Source organism: Perca flavescens, unplaced genomic scaffold, assembly GCF_004354835.1.
Source record: "Perca flavescens isolate YP-PL-M2 unplaced genomic scaffold, PFLA_1.0 EPR50_1.1_unplaced_scaf_14, whole genome shotgun sequence".
Lineage (NCBI taxonomy): Eukaryota > Metazoa > Chordata > Actinopteri > Perciformes > Percidae > Perca > Perca flavescens.
In genome coordinates, this window is record NW_021166559.1 from 97,122 (window position 1) to 114,716 (window position 17,595).

General features: G+C 41.8%; 1 protein-coding gene across 1 annotated transcript; it reads right to left on the reverse strand.

The window, feature by feature from the left end:
• Positions 1-384: 384 nt before the first annotated feature.
• On the reverse strand, positions 385-16,254 carry LOC114551538 (sodium/potassium-transporting ATPase subunit beta-3-like). Its single transcript, XM_028572562.1, has 7 exons — positions 15,936-16,254; positions 11,638-11,766; positions 7,717-7,815; positions 5,743-5,930; positions 3,137-3,187; positions 2,652-2,738; positions 385-1,193 (listed from the first exon to the last, which is right to left on the reverse strand). Exons 1-7 carry the CDS (start codon positions 16,192-16,194, stop codon positions 1,026-1,028), a joined length of 981 nt encoding a protein of 326 aa, XP_028428363.1. The 5' UTR covers positions 16,195-16,254; the 3' UTR covers positions 385-1,025.
• Positions 16,255-17,595: the final 1,341 nt, after the last annotated feature.

Genomic DNA, 17,595 nt, shown 5'->3' on the forward strand with positions numbered 1-17,595 from the left:
CTTAACGATCTTAACACACATGAAGCTGATTGGATCTCTGCTGATGAACTCATTAATAATCACACAACAGTAGTCTTTAAAAACACTCAAAACATTTAAAACATCTGTGCAACAGTAGGTTGTAAACACATTGGGAGACCTCAATATATTCATAAAGTATATTTTAAAAAGACAGGGTGAAAGTCCCAGCAGGCGGAGCGCTGAGGCAGCGTCCTATATCGCAGTGCAATGTTCATCCTCTAGAGGACCTGTTTTATCAAAAGTATTTATTATAATTGTATATATAATTAATAATTCAACAAGATTATTGTCTGTGCTCCAGTTAGTGTTACACTGAGACAACTCAAACATTAAACAGGAAACTACAAGTAGAACATTTGTAGCTTTCTGCAGTTATGAATCTGTCTTTGATAAGTTTGTTACTCAGATCTTTCTGGCAGTGGTCTGCATGAACTGAAATAGTATTATTATTATTATTATTATACTGGCCGTCAGTAATCAGATTACTGCCTTTCCATCCTACTGCTACATTGAACTGATTGTGTCAATGTTTAATTAAATACAAATCCTGCAAACTGCTGAAACGTTTACATGTTGAACAATCAGAGAATCAGTTTTCTCTTTTTGAACTTGAAAATGTTATTGTTAAAAAATAAGAAATGTCATCCTCAATGCAGCATTATAAAAACTGTGAAGGCATTTTGTCTTTCTCTTGTTTCAGGATGGAAGAAGAGTAATCTCATTACAGTGAAGTGTGTTTGTGCTGCTCCATTACAGACTGCTGGGCTCCTTGTACATCACTATTAAACATTGAAATTTAAAAACAACACGCGGGTGTGCACCTGGCTCACATGCTTCACACAGACCTGACCTGATCCATCCGTCTGAACGGCTGAAACCAGACTCAGCAAGACCACACCCAGACATCCAGGATCAGATCAGGTCTGAAATACAGTGTCCCGAACCGGACATTTATTTCCACTTTCAACACAGTTTGTGGCATCCATGACAACTGGCAGATGTGGTTACTCCGACACTTTGACCCGGAAAACAACGCGACCCATAAACTTGTCTCGGTCGTCGTCGTTACGCAGGTTGGTTCCCTCGAGTTTACACTCCACCGTCTGCTCCACGTTCAGGTCTTCTCTGGAGAGCAACAACTGCACTGCAACCAGGGGCTGCACGTAGTCAGCCTGGGGGGGGGAGGGAGAGAGAGAGAGGAGGAGGGGGAGGGAGGGATGGAGAGAGAGGGGGAGGGAGAGAGAGAGGGAGGGAGAGGGAGAGGGAGAGGGAGAGGGAGAAGGAGGGAGGGAGACAGGGAGGGAGAGGGAGGGAGAGAGAGAGGGGGGGGAGAGACACAGAGAGAGAGGGAGGGAGATAGAGGGAGAGACAGGGAGAGAGGGAGGGAGAGAGAGAGAGAGAAAGGGAGGAGGGAGAGAGAGGGAGAGAGGAGAGAGGAGGGGAGAGGAGAGGGAGAGGGAGAGGAGGGAGGGAGAGGGAGAGAGAGGGAGAGGGGAGGGAGAGAGAGAGAAAGGGAGGGAGGGAGAGAGAGGGAGAGAGGGAGAGAGGGAGAGAGGGAGGGAGAGGGAGAGGGAGAGGGAGAGGGAGAGGGAGAGGGAGAGGGAGGGGAGGGAGAGGGAGGGAGACAGTGAGGGAGAGGGAGGGAGAGAGGGGGGGAGAGAGAGACAGAGAGAGAGGGGAGGGAGATAGAGGGAGAGAGAGGGAGAGAGGGAGGGAGAGAGAGAGAGAAAGGGAGGGAGGGAGAGAGAGGGAGAGAGGGAGAGAGGGAGGGAGAGAGAGAGGGAGACAGAGAAAGGGAGGGAGGGAGAGAGAGAAAGGGAGGGAGGGAGGGAGAGAGAGAGGGAGGGAGAGACAGAGAGAGACAGAAAGAGAGAGAGAGAGAGGGAGGGAGAGGGAGAGGGAGGGAGAGGGAGAGGGAGGGAGGGAGACAGGGAGGGAGAGGGAGGGAGAGAGAGAGGGGGAGGGAGAGAGACACAGAGAGAGAGGGAGGGAGATAGAGGGAGAGAGAGGGAGAGAGGGAGGGAGAGAGAGAAAGGGAGAGAGGGAGGGAGACAGAGAAAGGGAGGGAGGGGGAGAGAGAGAGAGGAGGGAGGGAGAGAGAGAGGGAGGGAGAGACAGAGAGAGACAGAAAGAGAGAGAGAGAGAGAGAGAGAGAGAGAGAGAGAGAGAGAGAGAGAGAGAGATTACATCACATTCTTAAGGTTAGGTCAAAGTTTCTTGTGAAAATTAATTTCTAAATACTAATGTAATATAAACTCTATTAACTATAAGTGACAGTCTTTACTTACATGGGTTAGGGTTAGGGGGGTTCGGGTTAGGGGCTTTACTTACATGGGTTAGGGTTAGGGGGGTTCGGGTTAGGGGCTTTACTTACATGGGTTAGGGTTAGGGGTTCGGGTTAGGGGCTTTACTTACATGGGTTAGGGTTAGGGGGGTTCGGGTTAGGGGCTTTACTTACATGGGTTAGGGTTAGGGGGGTTCGGGTTAGGGGCTTTACTTACATGGGTTAGGGTTAGGGGGGTTCGGGTTAGGGGCTTTACTTACATGGGTTAGGGTTAGGGGGGTTCGGGTTAGGGGCTTTACTTACATGGGTTAGGGTTAGGGGGGTTCGGGTTAGGGGCTTTACTTACATGAGCTTTGTTTCCGTAATACGGGAAAAACATTTTATCCAGACGAGCTTCTGACGGGTAGTACTGCATCCGTAACGGACTGGCTCTCTGACACAGAGAAATACATAAGTTTCATTATTTAGAGACATATTGATAGATACATAATAATAGACATCTTGTATTCTGTCTTTGTGTGCGCATTTACAGTATGTGTGTGTGTGTGTGTGCCTTTACATTTTACATTACATGTCATTTAGCTGATGCTTTTATCCAAAGCGACTTACAATTGCTCTATATATCAGAGGTCACACGCCTCTGGAGCTACTAGGGGTTAAGTGCCTTGCTCAGGGACACATTGGTTGATGTATGGCAGTGGGAATTGAACCCGGATCTCTCACACCAAAGGCACATGTCATATCCACTACGCCATCACCATCCCACACCTGTGTGTGTGTTTGCGTGTGTGTGTGTGTGTGTGTGTGTGTGTGTGTGTGTATGTGTGTTACCTTGGCAGTACAGTTGATGTAGGGGTCTCCTTGTGGTTTCAGTCCGATGACCTGCAAACAGACAGACTGTTGTTGTTTTATTCATTATATTATATTATAGTTTTGTTTGTTACATTATCATTGTATTTTCGTTTCTTTGCGTTCATTACGTGTCTTCATCATGCCTAGTTAATTCATTCTGGATTCATCTATAAGTGCATTTTAAACATTTGAAAACATGACGGTTTAAACAAGGACCCTTTAAGTGTTCTGATGGAGGTTTGGGTTAAACTGAGAAGTTACTTCACTTCCTGAACGTTACCACGTGACGCAGCTCCATTTGTTCCATAAAGATTAAAAACTCTCTGTTTCCTTCCTCCCCCCCCAACCTACCTACCATAACCCTTACCAGGATATTTGGTGCTCGTACTTCCTCACCTTACTTCCTGCTTTGCTCCCATCAGAACTCCTATGGCCACTAGAGGGCGCCGCCCCTACAAACCTAAATATTGGGGTGTCTGGTTAGCTCACCTGGTAGATCAGGAGCCCATATATAGAGGTTTACTTCTCGACGCAGCAGCCGCGGGTTTGATTCCAACTTGAAGCCCTTTGCTGCATGTCATTCCCCTTCTTTCTCCCCTTTAAAGTCTAAACTGTCCTATCCAAATAAAGGCCTAAAATGCCCAAAAATAATCTTACAAAAAAAAGAAACCTAAATATAGGTCAGAATCATGCTGGAACAAACCACTTATGTGGGAGTTTTTCGGGGGAGGTCTCATTTAAACACAGCAGTGAACATGATATGAGACAGAACTCGCATGTTTCTATATGTAGAAGTCAAGTCAAGTTACTTTATTCGTCCCCCAGTGGGGCAATTTGTTGTGCAGCAGGTAGTATAATAAAATCACACACAATCATACACACAATACAGAGATTGCCTACCTTGCAGGCAAATTTAAAAACATAAACAATAAATCAAGTTATCTATGGTTCTTTATAGAATTTAAAAAGTAGAGTGGCTGCAGGTACAAAGGAGTGTTTATATCTATTTGTTCTGAGTTTTGGAAGTATAAAGCGTGATCCGGATGGCAACATCTGAAATTCAGCCCGTAAGGGATATGAACTATCTGACAGGATAGATTCAGCACTTTTTAGCATCTGCTTCTGATAGAGTTCCTCCAGGCCTTTTTGCCTAGAAACTGTGATACAGCTGCTCACCTTAATTAGCCTGGAGAGGGCGTTTTTTTGTTTTACAGTAATGGACCCATACCAGCTGACTCAACAAAGAACCTATAGAAAAGGGTCAACAGAGTCTTGTCCACATCAAACTTGGCCAGCTTTCTAAGGCAATACAGGCGCTGCTGGCCTTTCTTGCAAAGCAAACTAGTATTTGGCTCGAAGCACAACTTGTCATCAATAATGGATCCTTAATACTTGTACTCTTTAACAACCTCTATTTCCTGACCATTTATACTAGTTTTTACATTGTTAGTGACATTATGCCTAAAGTCAATACACATGTCTTTTATCTTTGAGGCGTTCAGCTCAAGAAAGGCATCCTGGCACCATGTTACAAAGTGGTCCATGACCAGACCGTGTGAAGTTTCCTCATTGTTCAGTAAGCTGACAATAACTGTATCATCAGCAAACTTGACAAAGTGTCGGTTTTCAGTCACAGAGCAGCAGTCGTTGGTGTACAGAATATAGAGGAGGGGGGAAAGAACACACCCCTGCGGTGAGCCAGTTAATGAGAGGGCCCAGTCAGAGAAGTGACCATTTACCCTCCCTCGCTGAGATCTAATTGTAAGGAAGTCCAATATCCAGCCCACAAGGTTGGCCTCCCTTTGGAACTGATGCAAGAGCTTCTTAACCAACAGGTGCACCTGAATGGTGTTAAAGGCTGAAGAAAAATCCACAAACAGTAGTCTAACGTGGTTTTTATTTCCCTCAAGATGTTTAAGGATGAGGTTGAGTACTGTCACAGTTGCATCCTGGACTCCCTGTTGAGTCTATATGCAAACTGTAGTGGGTAAGGAGACTGTTCATCCTAAATGTTAGTTCTCTTTTGATCAGCTTTTCAAAGGACTTCATCACAAGTGACGTAAAGGCTATGCGTCTGTAATCATTTAAAATCTTTGGGCGGCTGATTTTTGCAACAGGAACTATAATAGACTGTTTCCATAAGTCAGGAACCTTCTGTTGACACATTGATTGATTAAAAATATAATTAAAAATGGGGCCTAGCTGTTCTGCACAACAGGAGAGAACACAGCTACCAATGTTGTCTGGGCCCGGACTTGTTTTGGCTTTGCAGTGTTTAAAGATGTTCACAACACTTTGTGTAGAGAAGCAGACAGGTGATTGGGACAGAGATAATGTGATAAAATCTGCTCCACATGTGTCCAATTTTTATTTAAGAGTTAAGACTTTCATGTTCCTCTTCACTTTATTGTACATTAACTCTGACAAAAAAGCACCTCAGGGACTGCAAACAAGAGTCAGACAGACTTCCTGTTGCTCTTATTAAATGCTGCATTGGTTTCTCATTTACAAACATCCTGATGGACGGACTTAAGTTTTTGCATCTTTAAACATCATAACAGACGGAGTGAGAGTGCTTTACTGACCCGGTTCATCTTGATGATGATGCACGGTTTCCCCTCGGCGAATCCAAAGCTGGAGTCGTGCAGACCGGAGCACTGACGCAGCATACTGCGTTTAAACTGACAAACCTTCTTGATTGGCTCATTGTCCTGTTCAGTGTATTCACCCACCATACACAAGTCATTACGCTCCTGAATGCTGTCATTGTAACCTGCAGAGAAAAACATTAAAGGTCAAATTTAATGTCTGATGAGAGAAATTGGTGTCCACTCAAGACTAAACTCAGCTGGACTCTTATTGTGAAGAATATGACAGTTATCTATAGGGACTTATGTCTAGGAGGGAACCAATCAGCATGTCAGCTGTGGAGAGGCCATGCCTCCCGCTGGATTTTCACAGGCTCATGTTGTTTAGATTTACTGTGATATGGAAGAAAACATGTAGTCATCCAAAAGAGTTTATTAACATGTTTTTTTGGGATGAATAAAAAAATCTATCTATCTATCTATCTATCTATCTATCTATCTATCTATCTATCTATCTATCTATCTATCTATGTCAGAATGACAACACTGATAAATTTAACCTTTTAGTTTGTTTTCATGGTTACAGTTTTTTCTCATACATGACATAAACATATGATCTCTCTGATCATGAAATGTCTGTAGGACATCACAATAAACGTGTAGGTGTCACATGGACTTTGATGCACTTCGTAAATGGTTGTTTAGCCCGTCTCCCTGTCCTCATGTCCTCTCCCCTGCTGTCCTCCAACCGTCCACTAGATGTCCTCAGACTCTTCTCAGTCCTGTTCACCTGGCATCCCCTCCCACCTACGCACCTAGGCCACGTTCAGCCCTGACAACACGTTTAATATTTATTTCAACTGAACACCCTGCTGTCTTTTAAGATGGTGTTCAACCTGGAAACCACAGCAAAATGTTGTACACTGGTTTGAGATTGAACATGCCCCAGGTCCCACTTTCCTCATCATCCCTGCAAATTAGAAACTGCCCATTTCAACAGCGTCAACACCCTCAAAGTTGCCACATGCTTCCTGACTTTGGCTGTGTTTCAATAGTGGTTCAACGTGCCCACGTTCACTTCCCCTAACCACTTGCCCTAGGGGGCAGTAAACTTGATGAGATGGACCCTCGGAGGGCTGAGGAAACGAGTGAACAACGATGGACACTCCAGAGGTGGATATCACCCACAATGCATTGCAGTTATGCATTTGGTGCAATAAAAAACATCCATGGTTAGGTGGCAGTGATGTTTAACCGCTAAAACTCCTGTTGCTGACCACCAAAGAAGAAGATGAATAAATACATTTCAGCTCTTTAGTTTCCTCATTGTTAGCTTGATATTATACTAAAACATGTAATATAACTTTCAATTAATATTAATTTAATTTATTTTGTATTGGGCCATTTGTATTTGCCCCGCCCACTTTCCCTCTGCTCTCCAAGTGGCCTCCGTACGGTGTATGCTATGATGTTATACCACGGGCTGACTCGAAGTGAAAAAGGGCATAATGAAAAACTAATGAAATGCAGCCTTTGTTTTCAAACCCTCAGAACCAGAACCTGAGCATTAAATCGAACCCCATACCTGTAGCCGCCCATCTACCTGCTCACCTTTAGCCGCCCGTCTACCTGCTCACCTTTAGCCGTCTACCTGCTCTGTTGATGATGTCCTGCGGACTTAATAAGACTTCTGTTTGGACTGTTTGTAATAAATCTCTGAGCTGTCCTTGCCTGCATCTGAGTTGGTCAGAGCTGATGGCTCTTTTACAAACTGAAGATACAAACTGGCTGACCTTTACATTTATAAACTGATGCTTGATCATCTCAGACTGTAAACATGATGGGCACATGCAGTGTTGCCCATCATGTTTGACATATGATTTTTATGTAAGTGTTGTGCTGGAACATCCCTTTATCCTTTATCCTTTTAGGTTCATGTTTGTTTCTCTCAGGAAGTGTGTTTGTACTCACGCTGCAGGAGTTCTTGCAGGTTTTGGACGTATTGGTTGTAGTTTGTCGGGTCACTGCGGTTGAAGGAGATTTCAGCGGCGTGCGGACGAATCACCAAACCTGCACAAAACCGAACAGATCTATAATGAATAATCAAACACTGGAAATGGAAGGACTGGAACTGAGAAGTTAAAAAAAAATTTCATAGAAAACACATCAACAACAATATAGATGAAGGTTTATGAGGCAACAACAGTGTTGCTTTTAGCGTGGATTTTGTGTTTAACTTCTTTGGCTCTTTGTTTGTAAAATATATCGCTCTAATGCCAGCGGACTTGCTTCTTTGGGATTGGTCATATGCTGCAAACTCCACCCCTATTTGTAAGCGCGCTCTTGGCTAGATTGGGAAAACATGGGTTGATTTAAGATATGTTCCCAATGAACACTTTCAAAGTTTCCAGTTTGCTGTGCCTTTTACACGATACAACTTTAGTCTAGTTGTAAAATTCTCTACCGGCAACAGCGGCTCAAACACTGATAGATCTTTTTGCAGGTGAAATCTCGAGTCTGCTCTCCACACTACGTTTTTTCACAAAAGCAAAAGCAAGAGGTGACACAGGGGTAATGTTGAGTCCTGTAGTTGGAACTAGCCATGATTAGGGTTGGGTACCGTTTGGATTTTTACGATTCCGATGCCGAACCGGTACTTTTAAAACGATTCCAATTCCTAAACGATTTTTAAACTGATTTTTGAAAAAATGAAAAATGACAAAAGAAAGGCTTTTTATGGAGTTTTTATTTTTTAATTGAAAATTATTTAAATTTAACAATATATTAACGTTTAAATATAATGACTAAACCTGAGTCACCTAACACATAACTACAATAATTTAACAAATAACAGTTACAATATTAACAAGTAACAACAAAATATTGAGTTGGTATGCCAACCAGCTTCAAACTTTAGCAGTTCTTTAGCAGAAAAATGACCATATTTGCCTTTTCTGGCAAGATAGGACACCTCTCCTGACTTATGGCATGTCCTGCACAGGAGAAAACTCTCTCAGATGGTGTCCAAGAGGTCTGTACACACCCAGGTATGAGTTTAAAAGGGCGGACAATTTGGGGAGGCTGTCCTGCCTCCCCCACCACCAGGCTACAGGGTCTTGTCCTGAACGATAGACTAGCAGAGCAAGTGTAATATGTTTACTAGCAATCACGTGCAGTCAGTGAATGGTTAATATGCTTTTACATCCGTTTTGGTGAGCCCAGAGGGAAATATGATATTTTAAAAGTAGCCTACATTTACGGTAGCTAGCTAACAGTAGACTACAGAGAAAGTGTGATATTTTTACGTCCGTTTCAGAGCATGTACAAAAAGCCGTCTATCAGCAGGGATTGTAGAGTAGCATGTCCAAGAATAGCGCGGACACACTCTTCACACCGCGTGCGGGCTCGTGCACCACTCGGCAGAAAAGGGAGAAAGAAAAAAGAGTCTGCTGCTGTCTGGAGCGACAGAGGGAAAATATTTCAGTCGGAACCGAAATGAGGAACCGAAATTTGCATTCTAATCCGGTCCAAATACTACCGTTTGCGTAGGAACCGGTACCATAGTGGAACCGTGTTTCGGTACCCAACCCTAGCCATGATGGAGTTAATGACCATCGGCGTGTGACGGCAGTTGCTAGTGAAGCCAGATAACCAGACCAATCTGCGGATTTAGTTCTACAGTTTTCAGAGGTGATCCAGATTCAAAATCTGTAGAATTTAGCGGACTGCTTTTCTAGCGGACTGACTTTAATTTTAATTGGTTTAAAATCTGTGGAAAATTCTGCATCTGCAGAATTTCATGTGGCCTGGTACATAATCCAACGACATACTGGGTATGTTGAACTGTTTCTGTGCCTCTGATCCTGCTGAGTGATTAATGTTGATAACGGACCTCTGTTGTTCCTCAGCTGTCCAGAAGGTGTCCTCAGTGTGTTGTTTAAATACATCTGACCTATGACTGTGATGGGTTTTCTGTCTGCTGTTTGTTTTTTTATCATTTATAACACAGTGTCTGAAGTATTTTCACTTCATTTCTTCAACCATTTATTTAGGGCCAAATGATCATTACGGATCCAATCAGCCAGTGCAGTTAAAATGATAAACCTTTTATAATTAATGCAGGAGCTTTGAAGTGAAAGACACAATCTGAGATGAAGGATCCAGAAAAACAGAGTAGAATGAACGTCGCAATCATTCAATCAACCAACATGTCAGTAGCAGCAGGTCAACAAATAGGAAAACTAGGCAAGAGCAGGAAAGCACACACAGGTTGCCAAATAAGCTAAATTGAATAAATATACTAAATATACAACCATAATCCAACTTAAATCAAGTAATATATACATAAATTAAATCTTGTACAGGTTGCTGCCATCAGGAGCATTTAAGAGCATAAAGGCAGCAGGAATGAAGGAATTCAAGGGTTATTAAAATGTTAACATTATGAAGTTATTAGGATTCAAGATTCAAGATTATTTTTATTGTCAAATACAGTAACATTGTCCAAAAATGGAAGTGTAGTGTAGAACGAAATTAAGTTGCATAGGACCACCAAAAGAAACCCCATAAGCAGCTAGAAGATTGCAATTTAAATAAATAAATAAATATGGTGTAGTAAAAATATAATATAATATATAAATAAGATAGCTAGCAATTGAAAATATGAGAGATGTAGAAATACACATATCCCAAACATACCCATAGATATACTTATAGCATATGCACACATACATACCCACACATACATACTGTATACACACACGCATGCATACACCCATACATATGTTCCACATTGTCTCAGTTTACAGTGTTCAGGAGAGAAGGGTGGGTCACACAAGGGTGTGTAGAGTCCTTGATGATCTTTTTGCTTTTGACAGGCCGCATTGTTTGGCCAGGTTCTCAATAGGTGGCAGCGTTACCCCAATGGTCCTCTCAGCTGACCTCACCATCCTCCTCAGGGCCTCCTCAGGGGTCTCGGAGGCGCTGCTGCTCTCATGCCAGAGGGACATGTTGCTTGTTAGCACACTCTCAATGGTTCCCCTGTAGAAGGTGGTGAGGACTGTTGGGTTGAAATGGGCCTTTTTCAGTCTCCTTAAGAAGTGCAGGCATTGGTTGGCTTTTTTGATGAAGGAGGAGGTATGCAGGGACCAGGTCAGGCGGTCAGACATATGAACCCCTAGAAACTTCATGTTCTCCACAGTCTCCACCACAGCGCTGTTAGTGTGGACTGGTATGTGCGTATGCCAGTTCCTCCTGAAGTCGACCACCAACTCTTTGGTTTTCTCAACATTCAGGATCAAATTGTTGGCACCATTCTGTGAAGAGTTTCACCTCCTCCCTGTAATTGTCTTCATCATTGCCCTGGATGAGACCTAACACTGTTGTGTCATCAGCATATTTAATAATGTGATTAGTGTTGAGTTTTGCACAGCAGTCATGGGTCATAGGGTGTATAGCAGATGGCTCAAAATGCACCCCTGGGGGGAGCTGGTGCTCAATGAGGTGGTGGATGAAAAGTTTGCCCCCACTTGTACAACCTGAGGCCTGTTAGTCAGGAAATCAAGAATCCAGTTCCGAAGGGGTGTATTCATCACCAGGGGGCCCAGTTTGTTAAACAGATGCTGGGGGATTATGGTGTTAAATGCCAAACTAAAATCAATGAACAGAATCTGGACCCACGCATTCCTTCCCTCCAGGTGTTCCAGGCTCAGATGTAGTGCAATGTACTTCATCCTCAGTTGAGCAGTTTGAGCATTATGAAGTTATTCAAGGATGAGCCATTATGAAGTTAATAAAGGGTTAAACATGATGTAGTTTTTAAAGGGTTAAACATGATGAAGTTATTCAAGGGTTAAACATGATGTAGTTATTAAAGGGCTGACCCTAACTCACCTGGATTGGCCACCCGGTCCTGGTAGCGCGGGACGTTGTCGTCCAGAGTCTGTAACATCACCCACATGGTGAGACAAAACATTCCCGCCAAAAACCCATAAAAGACGAGGTAGAAGAGGAGGATCAGACCTGAGGGAAACAAATTACTTTATTTAAACACAGTGAACAAGACAAAAACTTTATTTAAAGACTACAGAGAAGACAAATACTTTATTTAAACACTAGGGAGAAGACAAATACTTCATTTAAACACAGTGGACAAGACAAAAACTTTATTTAAAGACTACGGAGAAGACAAATACTTTATTTAAACACTAGGGAGAAGACAAATACTTTATTTAAACACAGCGGGGAAGACAAATACTTTATTTAAACACTACGGAGAACACAAATACTTTATTTAAACACAGTGGACAAGACAAATACTTCATTTAAACACAGCAGGGAAGACAAATACTTTATTTAAACATTATGGAGAAGACAAACTAGTTTATCTTAAAATGTCAGCTGTTCAAAAAGCTTAATTAAACTGATTACTTAATTTAATTTTCTATCTAATTGTAGGTGTAAAAACATTAAATATGTAAATAAATTTTATTTCATTTACATTTTCTTTAAAAGGACACATTAATCAACATTTCTATAAATGTGTCAATGCCAAACAAGTCATTTTCAACTGTATTTCTTTTGAGAGATGTTTTCAAACCAGAGCAACAGGAAGCAGCGAGACATTATAACTGTAACTATATATATATATATATATATATATTTATATATCATCAAAACTGTAACTATATATGAACTACATTAAGACATCAGAACTGTAACTATATATGAACTATATGAACTACATTATGACACCAGAACTGTAACTATATATGAACTACATTAAGACATCAGAACTGTAACTATATATGAACTACATTAAGTGGATGTGTGCAGAGCAGACTAAAGCTGCATACAATGACCGGTTGTCTTCAGTTTAAGGGTTAGGTTTTTTAATGTAAAAGATGTTCCTGATTAAACTTGTCACAGTTTGCTGTCAGCAGGATTACAGTTTTTTATCGCTTTGGTACTATAATCACAAGTATGTGGTAAAACCACACAACTCTTACTGCAAAACTCAAAGCAGATCATCAAAATGGTTGTTTTGTCAAACATATAATCACATGTCCCATTGTTTATTACAGCACACACAGAATTACAGAGTAACTTTTTCACCACACCTAATTATATGGTGTGTGTCATCAAAGACAATATCGTTCATATGAAGTACTTGGCTCTCACATTGCAATGCTCACAGTACTTTTGCTTCTCTTCTGATTTGCATATATACATTTCACCAACATTTGCTCTTAATGGTTAATCACTGAACCGTTCGGTAAAGCTGTAGATTTAAATTGGTTTGTCAGCTATATAAAGTGTGTATGGACATTTAAACTACATGTATCCACACATAATAAACTCTTGTTGACATGAGCTCAATGCTTAACGCAGGCTTGATCCAAATTACATGTAATGTACAATATGTGCTAAATAATATCTTATGTTAATTGATTTTACAGTATTTACTGTAACCATCTTCATTTGCTCATACAGTAAAGAGTATACCTATGTTACAATCACATATAGCCTTTCTGAAAAATACTGTAAAAACAAATTTGGCTAAATCATTGTAGATGATGTGTTCATTGATCACAACTTGACGACACAGGATGGATATCATGGAGATGAAAGATTCTGTAAATGTTGGAAAATGTAAGTGTATTCTCTAATGTAAAAACTATAATCTGTTTTACACTACTGTAGCATATTACTTTCAGCAGTTCTCACAGGGAAACATGTATCTTGCATTATTTGCTACTGGATTACCTGTAGGTAAAACAACTTAACTGAAAATGTATCATTACATATTGTATTGGTGATAAACCATATGTTGTTATAACATATTATAATAGAAACGTATATTTCGGATCAATGGTTATGTGGTGAGAAGTGTTTACAATGATATGTTTTGAATGAAAGACTGGCTGTGAAACAAATATGATGAGTTGTGAGAGGGAGAGAGAGAGAGAGGGAGAGTATGAAGAGTGAGTCTCAGATGAACTGAGAGGCTAAATTTAGACTCACTGAATTTTTCTTAGATGCTGCAGGGGGTTATGGGTATTTAAAATGTGCTGAATTAGGCTGTTTGTGTGTGTGTAGGTGTCACATGACATTTCTCAGTTCATACCAGGAATACTTGAAGAAGATGATATGACACACACACATGTTCAAAACTCAAAGCAGATCATCAAAATGGTTGTACATGTCCCATTGTTTATTACAGCACACACAGAATTAAGCAGAGTAACTTTTTTCACCACACCTAATTATATGTTCAGCAGCAGCTCTTTCTGTCTCAGAGAAACGGCCCTCAGTGATGGGAGAAAAATTATGATTTTTTTGATGTCGTCCTCCACAGAAATCTGACACAATGCTTAAAATATTCTCTTGATATTGATCATTATCCAATACACTGTTTCCTAAATAGGTTCTGCTTGGGTGCCCCGCCAAGGTAGATAAAATCTGAATTACAATATTTTTTCCAGTCAACAATGTATTTGTATAGTGCACACAGACGAGTGGCCTCCTGCCCCTCCCCCTCATGAAGTCTCTCGCAGTGTGCGTGACTGAGCATCAATGCTTCTCTTCAGCCTCAGAGGCTCAAACCTTAGTAGTAGCATGCTGGTGGTGTTGTGGATTGCTGGATTACCTGTACAAATAAACCATAGAAACGTTGGTTTCGCTGCGTCCACACGGCTCTGAAAGCACCCCAAACATCATTTATCAGTCCGGTTGTTCACCCTCTACACGGCAGTCTGCTCTGCTCCATATCTTTATAATGTAGTAACTGGAGGTAACCGGAGCTAACCAGAGCTAATCGTTGCTAACCGAGCCTGTTACCATTGTCAGGATCCTGGATCCTGTTTGTGAACTTCAGCTCTGCCTTCAACACCATCCTCCCGGCTCTGCTAAAGGACAAGATGACCCAACTGCAGGTGGATCCAAGACTTTCTGTCTGACAGGAAGCTATGCGTGAAGCTGGGGAGACATGTCTCTGACTCTCTGACCATCAACACTGGTTCCCCTCAAGGCTGCTTCCTTTCCCCTCTGCTCTTCTTCCTGTACACCAACAGCTGCATCTCAGGTCACCAGCCCCATATATGTATATATATATATATACTTTTGGTAGCTATATATATATATAGCTACCAAAAGTTAAGCACTGTAATTCATAAGCATTCCATGTATTTTTCATTGTATTTAACCCAATGACTGCTGCTGTATAAGAACCTGACTGTAATGTTGCGCTGCTCTGTACCCAGCTTAAAGTCCCCTATTCTCGGTTTAACCGAACAACCAACTACTGCTAATACGATGGAGCACTCATTGGACTCATCTCTCGTGGGGGTGAGTTTGCCCACAGGTGGGAGATTGACCAACTGGTGAGCTGGTGCTATCAGAACTACCTGGAGCTAAATGCTCTGAAGATAATGGAGATGGTTGTGGACATTAGGAAGGATACAGCCCTATCTTCCCCCATCACCCTTCCACTTCCTGGACGCCATCGTCTCCCAGGACCTCTAGTGGGAGCTGAACATCAGCTCCCATAATCAAAAAAGCCAGCAGAGGATGTACTTCCTGCAGCAGTTGAAGAAATTCAACCTGTCAATTACTATGATGGTTCACTTCTTCACTGCCTTCATTGAGTCCATCCTCACCTGCTTCATCACCATCTGGTATGCTGCTGCCTCTGCTAAGGACACAGGCAGAGTGCAGCGTATCATCCGCTCTGCTGAGAAGATGATTGGATCCATCTCTCCAGGACCTGTAGTCCTCCAGTACTCCATAAAACAGTTTCTTTCCATCAGCAGTCAGCCTCATTAACAAGGCCCCAGACCCCCACTAAGACTGACTCATAACCCTCCCCCATCCATAGTCACTACACCTTGCATTAACCTTCATTCTGGACTATACAGCTTCCCATTTTGCACATTCCGCATTCGATCCACACTGCATATTTTATGAATCAGTGTGTGTGTTTTTGTGTGTGTGTGTGTGTGTGTGTGTGTGTGTGTGTGTGTGTGTGTGTGTGTGTTGTAAAATGATCGACAGACACAGATTGTGTTTGGATTACATTGTTGGTATTATTCCCTGGCACTTCTCCACAAACCTCTTGGGATTTTACGATAATTCTCCTTCACATTTGTCTCTCTATCTGAGAGAAAGGCAGACAAACATAGAGACAGTCTCACCCCAGCTGCTGGCGGTCCGGCCCATAAACTCTCCGGTCCTTGGGTTGTAGATACAATCCTTCCAGGATTCCTTCGGCTCTTCTTTCTTGTTTTCCTCCCACTTCTCTGTTTTCCTCTCCTCATTTTGATTCTGTTTGTCCTCCGGCTTCACGTCTTTCTTCACCTCCTCTTCCTTCACATCCCCTTTCTGTTCCTCTTTATGCTCCTCTTTCTGCTCCTCTTTCTGCTCCCGGTTCTGTTCCTGCGGGCTGGACGACATGCTGTGAGCTCAGTGCGGGCTATTTAAGACAGAGGAGCAGCGGGCTGAGAGCTGGTTAAACCTCACCGTGTCAGAGAGAGAGAGAGAGAGAGAGAGAGAGAGAGAGAGAGAGAGAGAGAGAGAGAGAGAGAGAGAGAGAGAGACACACACACACACACACACACACACACACACACACACACACACACACACACACACAGACTGCAGCAGAGCAAGGAGCATGCGCAGTACAGAGCCCATGGGAGATGTGAACTATAAAAAGCTTTTATTCAAATAAAATTATTATTTAATGTTTTAATGACCATAAAAAAATTAATTACTCTCCACACAGCCCTCAAACACATCATAATATAATATACACATACATGATCATGTAATATACCTTAAAAACATAATATAATATTCCTTGCACACATAAGATAATATACACACATAATATAATATTCCTTGCACACATAAGATAATATACACACACATAATATAATATACCATACACACATCATAATATAATATAACCAGTGTTCAGCATCAAATATTACATCTCATCACATCTAGAGTTATGGTATACATTATATATGTCATATAGTTTATATAATGTAGGATATGTGTAATATATTATGTCATATAGTATATTACATGTATCATATATTATATATAATATTTTATTTGTATATTGCTGAAGGAGAAAGATGCTTCTGTTCTGATAAAGAGCTGAATAATAAATGATTGTAAAACAGAAACAGCTGCTCTGAAATCATTTTACATCAAACTGAACCTGAAATTATGTAATCACACCACAGGGAAGACACGTGATTGGATAAAAGCAGAGTGATGTCACAGAGACACAGGGGGGAGGGGGGCACGTGAGTAAGAGGAGGAGGAAGGAGAAGAAACAATGAGAGAAGACAGCCTGGCTGCAGTCAAATTTTGCTTAGGAAGGTCCTTAACAGTGAAATAACCGGAAGTAGTTAAGTGGCCGTTTGAATTGTCTAAGTCATATTGTGCATGTCCATGTGAGCGTTGTATTCACGGATGGGATCGCCCCGCTTCTCAGCATTGCACACTAGTGAGCTTGCCACCAGTTTCTCTTCAATGGCCACTGACAAGCAAGTAAAACAGGCCCTTCCTACAACCGTGATGGCTGCAGCTGATTGGACGAATGCGTCACGTGTGGCTGACTGCTTCCAAATTTCAAAACCACCCATACTGGAGGCTCTTTCGGAATATGATCTCGTAATTTACGAAAATAGTTCTCCAAAACGTGTCTTCGTTTTGGATTGATAAAGGTCAGTTTAAAAGATTTTCCTCAGCTTTTGAGAGGCGGCAAACCGAGCCGGCCACTCCTCATTTGCATAAAGTTGGCTGGATTAAACTTTATGCAAATGATGACCAGTTGACTCA